This window comes from Megalops cyprinoides, chromosome 21 (genome assembly GCF_013368585.1).
Source record: "Megalops cyprinoides isolate fMegCyp1 chromosome 21, fMegCyp1.pri, whole genome shotgun sequence".
Classification (NCBI taxonomy): domain Eukaryota; kingdom Metazoa; phylum Chordata; class Actinopteri; order Elopiformes; family Megalopidae; genus Megalops; species Megalops cyprinoides.
In genome coordinates, this window is record NC_050603.1 from 22,182,763 (window position 1) to 22,195,416 (window position 12,654).

Below are 12,654 nucleotides of genomic sequence, written 5' to 3' on the forward strand. Positions count from 1 at the left end.
AGATGGTGCAGAGACAACACATGGCCCCATGGGAGTGAAGCACTCACTCCCTCAAACAAAGCTCCGACAATCATTGCGCACAGTTTCTGATTTATTATGTATCACGTCACAGAGGAAGTACAACGACAGTTGAGGAACCAAGGGGTTGGGTCCTGGGGATTTGTTACAAGGTGTGAAAAGCAATTCTTTTTTTCCTCCTCCTCTCAGTCGACTGATAACATTCCCGCTAGAACTCATTATTAGCTCTTGTCCAAGTGCACTACAGTGGGCTAATTTGTGAAAGGAAGACGACTCCTCAGTCCACCTTAGGAGATAACACATCCGCCTTTCTCCTTGAAGGGGTTTTTCTCTTCCGGAATGCCTTTGAGAAGAATATCATCGTCTTCGCCGCTCTGAATGAACTCTTTCATCTCCTCACAACATTTAGATACCTACAATTTTAAAAAAAGCAACAACAGTGTTATAAATCAATGCAGTTAAATTCATCGATTTGTGGTCTCACTTTGATGAGTGGGTAAACCTATTAACACACTCATTTAGATGAGTAAGCAAGGTATAATCAATTCGACCCAGGCTCCTGGGTTAAGCAGCTCTGCTCTCAATCCTCTTTGTATATCCTGCCTACACTCAGGCTGGTACTGTGTTCCAGTTGAAAGGGTATTTAAACACTAAGGTATGCAAGTGAAAAACAGTACACTATAAAATTATTTTGCAAGTTATACCATAGGTTATTCAATCTATTGCTCTTAAATTAAGCAGTAGTATTCAATGCAATTAGTATTAATGCACAAATCTCTTTTTGCAAACCTGTCAAATATAACTTTACGATGACCTATAATTTTATGGGCCCTGCTGTATGGTGACCTTGTGATTTATTTACCTTCACAGATGTAAAAAAAAAAAAAAAAAATCAAATGAATGTATCCATTAATGCATCTGTAAGTACAATTGGTTGAAAAAATATCTGGCAATGTTGTTCTTAAGCAGTAAATTCTAACACACTACACCACAGTTGTCAGTCAAAGGATTTAGGATTTGATCTGTTTTCTGACAACTCCACAGATTCTGCTGTCTCTGCATACTGTGGTGCCTCAGCTATTTGATAAATGAGCTGAGGAAGAAACAAATCAAGTACAAAGTGTATTCTACAGCATGTTTTCATGTGTGGGCATGAAAAATGAAAGAACTTACCAAAGCCCGTTCAAGCTTCACCTCAATTTTCAGCTGATTTACTTCCATTACTGCTTTGTCCTTGTCTGTCAATTCTTCTACATTAATGACTGGCATTGTCTGTTAAAATGTAAGAAGAGAAAGGCTTGCTTTAGGAAGGGGTGTCCTGCATTGTAAAGTAACCACTGAAAACAGTACTGAAATGTGCATTTACACTGCAAATGGTATCTTATCTGATGTAAGAATTAAAATATGGGAACTTTGAAGAGAAATATGAAAGCTAGATTCTCAAGCATCATATCCTGTGATATCAAAGTGATCATATCTATTTTTTTCTTTAAAGTGATGAATAGGCATTCCATGTCTTTCTATGTACATCCATATAATACTAGCATTTTTAGTAATCAATGGCACTTCCCCCTGGCTCCCAACAGAGACACACAAAATCAAAATGAAAAGAATATAGCTTATCTTGGCAAAAAATTGTCTTATATTACAAATATGTAGGCATATATCGATGGATTTGTAGTAACATGCATTGTGTGTTGTACTGCTGATGCACATATTCCATAGGAAACTAGTACTAATGTATGTATCAATTATTTTTTGATCCATGCAGTAAAATGTGCTACCATGTATTACTTAAATGTGACTTTTGAAAGGATATTGGAATTGTAAAAATATACACCAGAGCATTTAAGTTTCTTTTTAAGTTACAATCCTCCATTATGTTCAACACCCTGTCAGTCTGAGCCAGCTCTACAAGGCAGCCACTTTACAACATCTTAATGTGATTAAAAAGTAGAACTCATCCAAAGGAAAAAATTATAGAGACTACCTATTGCAGGGTTTCTATTTGTCTTACAGTTGAAGACAATATGAATCATCTCTTAAAGCAACAGGGTATTTTAACTCCAAATTCCATCATACAAATAATACATAACACAATTACAGTGGTTGGGAAAACCAATACAGTACTGGAAAGTAAAGAATGCATACTACTCAATATAATGACATGTTTAACCCTTTTTAAGACCTTGTACATACACATAGATCCAAGTAACCAAATTTACCAGAATATGTGGTCTTCAAAATACATATCTCAGTATCATACCAGATTGCTGTAGTTAAAAATGTAAGAAAACATACCGCCGCTTACGGTGAGCTGTCTTCAACCGGTGAAAACTTCCAAAGAATCCCACTCTCATCCTTCAATCTGGTTTATAAAGTAATCTGTAAACATCATAATCTTTTAATCTGATTAACAACAGGTCTCTTCCTCAGATTCATCATAGCATGCTGTCAAAAGGAAACACCATTAAAATGATGGAACTTGATGATTTTGTTATTGAAAGACATAGAAGTATGGTACCTTTCACATGTCAAAATTCAGTCCGTCATTTTGGTAGTGTGGGTGTGCGTTATGCCTGGAATTAATGTTGTAATGATTATGTAGGTCAAAAGGACAGACATTGTAATACAGGTTGCCATGATAAGACATGTAATCTGTATTTACCCCCAACCTGTCATGTTGAGTAATGCATCATGTCCTCAGTATGACATAAACCATGTTGTGTCTGGAAATGCTCAATGAAATATCTGTATTCTGTTAAAATAAATAAATAAATATATAAATAAATGAACAGTTACCATAGGGACTACAACAGACACACAGACACTCAACTGCCATGTTTAATTTACTATAGAAACTAGTTGCTTCCTTGCTGCTGAGGGGATTTGTCCAATAGGCTGACACTGTCCTAGTATTAGGCAATATTAATTAATATGCACAATGTATATGAAAAGGGTAACTTCATATCTTTGTTTTCTTGTCATCTGAGATCTTAATTGATGAAAATGTCTTCATATTAAATGTTTTCAACCAAATGCACATGGAATCTCTCTCTCTCTCTCTCTCTCTGTCTCTCTTTCACACACACACACACACACACACACACACACACACACACACACACACACACACACACACACACACGCACATGCACACTCACACTCACACAAAACACAAGTGCACACATACATTAAGTCCTCGCTCAATGAAATATGCTTAGCAAAAATGAAAAGGCAGGGTCATCTGCCAGGAGGTTGAGGTGGGAAAGTGAGAAATTGCATAGCACAAAACCTGTTCTGTTACAGGAAGACTCAGGCTCTCTGATTAAGAAAGGCAGGTGGAATCTCCACACAGTGACACATTAATTTCTTCATCCAACTCTGCATTCACAATGGTTTGATCATGAAACAGAGCACGTTGCCTATAAGCCTGTGCCAAAACAAACAGAAGGGGGGGGGGGGGGGGGGGGGGGGGGTAGAGAGAGGCAGGATGGGGGTGGGGGGGGGGGGAGGGTTGTTAAGAAGAAGATAAGTGTGGAAGTGAGATTTCATCAGATTTCTTCAGATTTTGTATTTTGCATGTCATTTTTTTAGTGTTTTGTGTTATTAATTACTACTTCCATTGCTATCCGTTTGCTTGCGTCTTACCAATGGACAACTGCCAGGGGTGTGTGAGGTGGACTTTGAAATTAGATCATGAGTATGTGTCGATGCTGCACAGATCCACTGGACCTATGTCATTTTCCGAGGGAGACATGAGAACATAGAGGCGTGCGCACTGACCTCACAAGCATGACTGTCGTGAATCTGGCGAGGGCGTGTGGACATGGGTAACACTCAGTCATAGCCCTAAATGTTGCTGGTTAACAAGATTACATAATTGAAAAATACAAGTAGGCCTACCATCCAATCGATTCTGAAGTTTAGACATAATTTAATCCACTGAGACACCGTTCAGTTTTTACCATGAAATTAGGCGATCGCCTTAATGGGTTATTTGAACATGCAATTTACAGCCTACTTACTGCCTACTACATCCAATCTATATTTTCATATGTGTTTTCTTCTCGATTTGCAAGAATTCCTGTTGTCAACCAAAAATAAGTAAATAAAATAGGTCAACAGCTGTAAGTGTAACTAGGGAATTGCTTTCTTGATTCGGCGAATCATTCCATGACGGTTTTCTTGCGCAAATTTAAAACCGGTTTAGTTAAGTCATTTTAAAATGCTGTTGTAATATCTGAATATGTATCATAAAGATAACACTACGAATAACATAGCTATGACTCACCTAACCCGCCCATTAGTTCCCCCACCGGAAAGGTCTCCAAGAGTATAAAAGAACGCGTGTGGAGTGGAGAACCAAAGTTTTAGAAAGGCGTTTTTTACGTTTTTAACGGTCCAGGACGCAACTCCAAGAGATACAGTACGATGGAGTGTTACTTGTTGCAGTGTTCTCTGCTGTTTACCCTGCTTGTGCATGTTTTTGCATTACCACCAAGAGGTAAATGAAGTTCAAAACTTTCTATGGCGTACGCTACGAAAAGTAGACCAGGAACAACGCAGTGGGGTTTTGCATGAAAAAGCAGTGTCCTTTACATCTTAAGATGTTCGCGCTCAGACTTTCGTTAGTTTGATTGATTTTTCGATGCGATTATATTTTGCGCGTATTAACATTTGCTTCAATCCGGTTTGTCTAAACTTCAATGTTACATTGCAGCAAATGTTGATTTACAGTCTGTTCTCTGTCATTTCAGAAGTATGTCTCCTGCAACCGGACGAAGGGCCATGCCAAGATTCGATCTCACGATACTACTACAACACATTGACTCAACAGTGTGAAGAATTATTTTACGGCGGATGCTTGGGAAATGCCAATAATTTCATGACGTTTGAAGCCTGCCAGAAGACATGCTGGAAGATACCAAGTAAGTTTTTATATGCAAGAGAACATCTGGGAGGATCTGCTTGTACAGGCTTGTACTGTGTTACCAAAGTCAACCCCACGCATTCGACGCCAAATGTATGTTTTGTTGTGGCCAAGTGCATTCTGTGAAGTACTGTGGTCCCTGTGGTGCTGTTGTACTATGAGTTATTAAAACGGCATAGGACGCAGTATTCATAAACCTCTGAGTGTTTTTATTATTAATTGTAGCAGTCTAGTAGAGGTGCTATTGGTTATGGTACTAATGATTCTGTAGTGACAAACACCTTTATTTGAATTATGAAAACACACTAGGACATTGTACGGGACCTATTTCATAAATAGGCTACATGGTTCCATTGTGAATATGAACGTACAGGTCTGCCCAGAGACCATCGGTAAAATCCTCGTTATTCCATTATTTTGTTTTGTTTTAATTTTCCATGCACCGAATACTGTTCGTATGTTGTACCGAATATACTGTTGCTCAGATATTGCCTTACACCGCCTTCCAAGGCGAATGTAAACATTTTTTGGACCAATGGGCTATTGTGTCGTGATCCAAGTTAAACCTTTTGACAAAACTAGAAGAGGTAAAAAAAAAAAAAAAAAGTTAAATTATAAAGTTAAATTTCGACGTGAACTGGAAAAGTCAGCGGCGATTTACAGCTTCGACATAATTTGTAAACGTGTGCGTCCCATTTTCCAGAGATCCCCAGAATCTGCAGGCTGGGGAAGGACGAGGGCCCTTGCCGGTCAAACCATCAACGATACTTCTTCAACATGACCTCGATGCGCTGCGAGCAGTTCAGCTACGGGGGCTGCTACGGCAACAACAACCGATTCACAGATCCAGTGACCTGCAAGGAGTACTGCGAACCTCATAAAAGTATGTTGGGTAACAACAAACCGCAGCATGTAATACAATTCGAGAGTCAAACATAAACAATGTATGACACTCGTACGGCATAACCCCCACCTCTCCGTTTATTTATTATCGCTGATCAGCCATTTATTGTCAAATGAGTTACAAACATTTAATTGCATTCTGTAATTAGCAACCGGGCATACCATCTGCTTCACCGTCAACAATCGGACCCAGTTCTCTCTATTCAAAGTGCTGTTCTTGGGGTTCTCTCTCCAAAGCTATCCCTGCCGTCTGTCTTGGCCCGATGGATAAGGGAGGCTGTTCGGCATCCATACCGCGGTACTTCTACAACGTGATCACGAAGTCGTGCGAAGAATTCATATACACAGGCTGCGGAGGGAGCGGAAACAACTTCATTTCACGGGAAAGTTGCACGGAGGCGTGCGTCAAAGGTACGTGAAAGATCAAGTAGATCCGGACTTGTTTTGAGGCGCTGTAATATCTTCATCCTGGCCAAAGGGCATTTGTGTAAATAGCTCAGTTAATTGTAACACATCTAGTCATTTAGCTGTATAAACTGCAGTGCAAAGGCTTTGAACATCATTTTATAGAATGTCCAGAGCAGTGTCAGAATGCCAATTGGATCAAAGTTGTTTTTACTAATGTGTCACTTTTATTGTTGCATTTCAGGAAGGAAATCATTGAAAGCACTGTCAAGGGCAAGAAAAATCCCCAGAAAACCTATTCGCAGATGGGCTTAATCATTTTTAGTTTCTGTTCCACAATTTATACCCGCTGATGTTTTTTATGTTCGTCACGTTTTTTATGCGTCACAGGTATTAGCAATGTCACACATACACTTGTTATGCAATTTCCACTTTTATTTTTTCAGTACTATTCCAGTACTGAACTCTGCTTGCACTGAACCTGACTGCAACAGAAATGTTGGACTTTAGATCTTATAGGCTTTTAATGGTAATTGACAGTATTAAGGAGGTATGCCATTTATTGCTAAATGTGAACTGTAATGATATGTGCTTGTTAACTTTTTGTGTAATATTTATGTTATGTATGTGTCTTGTGACGGTTTGTTTTTCCATATACATTTATATGCTGTAACAACATAAGCACAATATGTATTTTTATTTAATGTACAGGAAATTCATGTTTATTTACAAAATCTGGATGGATAAAATACATTTCTTTTCCCATATTTTATACAGTATGCTATAATGTTGTATCTTGAAGAGAGGATATCTTACAGGTGTATAATTTTTTTATATCTATTCATTGTCCTTAGTTTTTTTCTATGATACAAATATAAGTTACAGTATTTTACAGGAGACAATCACTTATTTTTGGTGAAAACCTAGTGTCAACAACAATACCTTGTAGCCAAGAATAAAATCCATGAGGAATACATACGGCTCACCAAATAAAAAGAAATATCTACAATGTGGGTTCTGTGATGTTGGTTCTTTTAAAGCAAGTGACAGAGTCAGGATCCTGCACCCTCTTGTTTGGATTGGTCCTCTGTCAGCGGGAGGGACTATTGTAAAATTAGTGTTGTTTTCTGTGGCCCTTTGTGTGTGCATTCACTCAGGCCTCTGGGAGTGATTTTTTCCCCTCCACTACCCAGAAGCAGGCATCCCACCAGCTTGATTCAGAGCTGCCTGGGCCAATGAGAGGAGCCGCGACCGTGCTATAGCATGGCAGCTTTCCTCCCCCTTTAAGAGAGACAGAGATCCTATTCCAGGTTTTCACGTACAGTACCTGCTGTAGCACCACCTGACACAGAATTTTACACAATAAAAGTGGTGGCAATAATTTCCAAAAGATACACTTCCATGTTCCATTCTACTTCTGAGCCAATGAAGGTCAAACTGACTAGAAAACATACTTTTTACAATACTACTTCCACATTATTTCCATGACCTGAAAATGCAACAAGACCAAAACATTTCTTGTAATTTCTCAAAAAATTAGTTTTATCAGAACCTAGAATGTGAATTTTTCCATGTGTCTGAATACACTTTGGACAACAGACCTGTACACCTCTGGCAAACAAATCATTGGACATTTGTCTTAAGGGTAGTTCAATCCCTCTACTTGTGTGTCCATGCACTTAAAAACAATGAAAGGCTTACACACTCAGCTGACATAGATATTCTCCATCAGCATCATGTGTTCCTGCCTTTCCTATCCAATTTACTTCTGTATTTCTAGCCAGCTCTAGTCAGCTTTTCCCAATGCACTGTGGAGGAATATAATTTGCAGTATACGCTGTTAAATAATTTGTAGACTCTTTGCTGTGTTGCTTCCTTTTTGCAATGCAACCTCACTGCAATCTCACACAGTTCTAGCGCTGGTGCTTTACTCAACCAGTTTTGCAACATAGTTTAAGGGTGTCAAATCCAAATACTTTTTGGCACAAATTTCTTTTTTGTCTTACAACTTCCTGAATGGTACCCTCAAGAGTACTACAGCTCCTGTCAGCATCAGCGGAGGAAAGTGTATTTCTATCGCTGTAAGATGATGCACACAAGTGGATGTCTTCCTCCAGAAACAACAGCCCTCAACCCCCCAGCCCTGTTGCCAGTCAAATCCTACTTTCTCGTCAAAGTCACTTGCCTCAGTTAAATGTAATCACAAAGGCCTTTGTCATTCCAGCAAAAAAATTAAAGTATGGAGTACATTTCCGTTGTTTTTTACACACATATGTACACAGACATTGTCCAGCATCCTCCACCGACGAGCACCGCACTGGAAGAAGCAGGGGGAAACCCTTCACCTGCAATATGATACGCGTGCAGTTCAAGGGCCTTCCTTCTCTTGAAATATGAACTTTCACTCTCAGAATTTCCCCTGTGTCCGATCGCGGCACCCAGTGACAAATACGAATAAATATACCCCATCGACCTTGTTTTGTGAGGGCGACAGACTTTGATCCCAGCAGGCGCGGACACAGCTGTTGTCAATAACCTGGCAGCCCTCTAATATCAGGCACAACCTGGACCCACAGACGCATAATGGTAAAGACGTAATTGTTTTACAGTAAATATTTATAGACCCAATGAAAAGAGACTCTCGCCACTCTCCCGCTGAGCCGTAAATACTATAATGGAAATATGGTCATATGGTCTTTTTACGGGATGTTGCCGTAAATCCTCAACAAGAGAAAGAGGATGTTAAAAAGTGTCTGGCGCAGGAGTTTAGCGGTCCTGGCTCGTTGCCCAATCACAGGAAGTTCCAAGAGGAAAACAACACCCTCGCAGAGAGAACAGTACTGACCAAGCAAACCGCAAATGCTAAATAAATACGATTTTTAAAACATGGAAAATGGACCGCGTCATTTTCAACCTGGATTTAACGGCGCAGGGGAATGTGTTGCAGTGAGCTGCACTTTGGTATTGTATTCATTTATTAGCCCTGCATGTCTCTCCTGTTCTTTTAAACTTTAAAATGAAATGTTTAAGGTCAGGATTATACTTTGTCAGAGCTCAGGGCATGTTGTGGTCCTTCACTCTTAACTTTGCGCTCAATAGTATCACTCAAGTCTTTGATATTTGCTGCTAAAATTAATCATTGCAAGCCATAATCCCAGGGGCCAAGTCAGGTTGGAACTACTAAGAATTTATTGGAAGCCTGGAAATATCAGTTCCACATGTCCTGGAATAGTTCGAACGAATATAACATTTCTGTTTTTACATCACTGTGTTAGTTTCAGGACGTTGAATAAAGAAATTATGATAAAATGTTTCTTTAAAGCAAGCCAATTGTAATGTGGTGAATGAAGGCCATGAACTTTTTTTTTGTTTGTTTTTGTTTTTTTTTTTATTTCTGGCCTTGATCAAACAAGTAATAAAAATCAACCAACTTATGAGAAAATGTTACAGAAGCTACTGTACTTACGTTTCCCTTCAGTAGTCACTGCATATGGTGTTTTTTCCACTCTACAGCTCAAAATCTAAAATGAATTAAATTACATTTCTTATATAACAGTGTTGTCCCAAAAGCATGCAGATAATACATACTTGATTCAAGGACATTCTTTTATGAAGCAATGCCATTCTACCATTGAATTAAACAACACAAAATAAAATATTCTCATCACCAGTGAGTAAGGTTTATTCAATGAAATGTCAACAAACAGTAAATCATATGACCTCTTTTTTCCTTTGTGTGCTTAGCATGTTCAGTCAGATCTGGATTGATACATGGCAATCTCCTTAATTAAACAGATGTGACAGCTAGTTCTCATAAACCAGCTTTCCAAGGGCATCACTGTTCAATCTGATATTGCCTCTTGCTGGAGTGAAACTTTGGTTTATGACAGGAAACATTTTTAACTCCAATAAGCCCAATAAGCCAATGGAGTTAAATGACCAATGATTAAAAGCACCTCTCCATGTGTCTATCTCATACAGTACCTGATTCAAAAGTAAGTAAGTGAACCATCCTGATGGTTTTTGAACCCTTTTATGTCTCTAGAGGGTACAGCACTGTTGTCGTGATTACATCTCACAGTTGCTTATTCAGCTGGCATAAATTGCTCAATCTTTCCTTGCAAAACTGAATAGGAGGAAAGATGAGTGTTTTAATTCAAATTGATTGAAATTGTTAATATTGTTAATAGAAGGGAAATAGACTGAGACCAAAATACACTGGTGTCATGTCACCTCCTACTGAGATCCTTTCGGTTCCAGAGCAAACAAGAATGTTTCTGTCTTTTAAGTGACTGTGCTATATTCAAGAAGGAGTGATGAATCATAAATTCAGTTCAATTCAAAAAGGTTTCTGAAAGATGTTCTTCCTTTTAAACAATGCTGCTTGATCTTTTAGCTGGCAATACAACACCATCTATATATTATTTAAATACAATATGCTGTACTCTAAATTTTAGTGTAAATTACAGAAGGAGAAACTAAATGGTGTTTACATTCTCCGTTGATCCCCGCTGATACAAAGCTTGGAGGAGCCAAACCGTCTGCGCCCCCTGGTGGTGCGCACTCTACTTCCCTCCTGGTTGGTTTTATTTGCACATGCAACACATGTAGAGTCCATCTGCTCAGTTTCTCTCTGAGGTTAAAAACACATTCAAAGACGTTAATTTTTTTATCATGCCAGTAAAACTGAGTTTAGCTCATCTGGACACCTTGTGGCTCAAATAATGTGAGTGAACTTGTTGAGCTACCAACATGGCACATAGATGGACATTCAGTTGTGGCTTTTCTTTCAGCTATCAAGAACATGAGATCATAATATGTTTAATGAGAAGAACATTTAGAGCTGTCATTTTGCCATTAGTTTAAAGTTGTCTTTAAATGTATTGCTGTGTCAAGGCAGGTCTTGAACAGTGTAAGGGTCTCTGCTTCCACTGGAAGTCCTGTTAAGATAATCCATGCATTAATAACTCTGTGTGAAAAAAAAATTCCTTGTGTCAGTGTGAAATATACCTTTAACTAATGTTCATCTGTGCTCTCTTGTTCAGCTGACAGAATCCAGCTGAAAATAGCATTGTTAATCCATTTTATTAATCCCTTTTAAAGATTTAAAAAACCTCAATTAAAGTCTGAGTCTGCTTCTGTGGTCAATAATCTCAGTTATTAGTGTGAAGTAGTCGGCTCTGTCCTGAGCAATGCAATTATTGTCACAGATGACATTTTTACACTAATGGTGCACATACAATAAATAAGAAAGAAAGGAGTCAAAATTTTGAAAGTCTGATCATCATCAATATAATGATGTATTACCACGAATATAGTAGTCGTAAACACAAGACTTCTCATTTTTTTGCCATCAGGACCTTGTGCCTTGCTGCAGTGAGTATTCTAAACATAGAAATGCTTTTGGGCATTCAAATAGGAATGCTTTTCTGCATCACTACTGTCAGTATTCTAAACATAGAGACTCCTGTAATGCATAACTGCAGTGAGCGTTCTGAACACAGGAATGCATTTCTACATCGCTGCAGTGAGCATTTTAAACAGAGGAATATGTTTCTGCATCACTGCTGTGAGCATTATAAACATTGGAGTGTTTTTCTGCATCACTGCAGTGGGCATTGTAAACACAGGAATGCTTTTCAGCATCACTGCAGGGGGCATTCTAAACACAGGAATACTTTTTGCATTACTGCTCTAAGTGTTCTAAATACAGTATTGCTTTTCTGACAGGTCAAGTTTCTGTGCAAGCTCTTCCATCTTCAGATTTTCATCTCATCACAAACGCTACATAAACACTTCATTAGGCAGCAGGACTGAATGGACATCTCACTGAAATTTCCCCAGGAGTCTTTTCGATCCTGCCAACAGGCCATTTCCTCAAATTGAAAGGCAATCACAGAACGTGCACTTGTTTTTATATCTGTGGCAATGACAATAATTTTGAAGTGGACTGTAATAACACAGGACAGAGATACATCCTTGTCAAATGATGCTATCCCTCTGTGTATTCTTTGTATATTTACCCTTGTCACTTTATAAGAGTCTTGTCATGGTAACAAGAGTAGGCTTACATAGGACAGAATGAAAATGGCATATTATAATGTAATAGTGACTGGGATGCCAAGAGAAGCTTTAAAGACGTATGGAGTGACTTCTTTCCGTTTCATGGCTTGAGCTCACCCAAAATGAAATTTTAATAACTGAAGGTGGGGAGGACAAGAATTTCCTATTCCTATACCTATTCTTCCCAAACCAATTCAAATCAGCATGTGATGTACTGAAACCGCATACTAACTTTTCTTTCCTGTTGCATCAGCTGTTTGTGTACCCTGCCTTCACCCCTCTCTCTGCATTTTTTTTTCTTTCTTACCTGCAGGTGTCTATCATGGCCATTG

The 12,654-nt window shown here is 38.7% G+C and overlaps 2 protein-coding genes across 2 annotated transcripts; one reads left to right on the forward strand and one right to left on the reverse strand.

Moving 5' to 3' along the window:
- Positions 1–305: 305 nt before the first annotated feature.
- Positions 306–2,360, reverse strand: gngt1 (guanine nucleotide binding protein (G protein), gamma transducing activity polypeptide 1). Its single transcript, XM_036555036.1, has 3 exons — positions 2,320–2,360; positions 1,192–1,290; positions 306–431 (listed from the first exon to the last, which is right to left on the reverse strand). Exons 2-3 carry the CDS (start codon positions 1,285–1,287, stop codon positions 306–308), a joined length of 222 nt encoding a protein of 73 aa, XP_036410929.1. The 5' UTR covers positions 1,288–1,290; positions 2,320–2,360.
- A 1,987-nt stretch (positions 2,361–4,347) lies between these two features.
- On the forward strand, positions 4,348–6,827 carry tfpi2 (tissue factor pathway inhibitor 2). Its single transcript, XM_036515871.1, has 5 exons — positions 4,348–4,525; positions 4,779–4,949; positions 5,655–5,834; positions 6,092–6,265; positions 6,504–6,827. Exons 1-5 carry the CDS (start codon positions 4,453–4,455, stop codon positions 6,572–6,574), a joined length of 669 nt encoding a protein of 222 aa, XP_036371764.1. The 5' UTR covers positions 4,348–4,452; the 3' UTR covers positions 6,575–6,827.
- Positions 6,828–12,654: the final 5,827 nt, after the last annotated feature.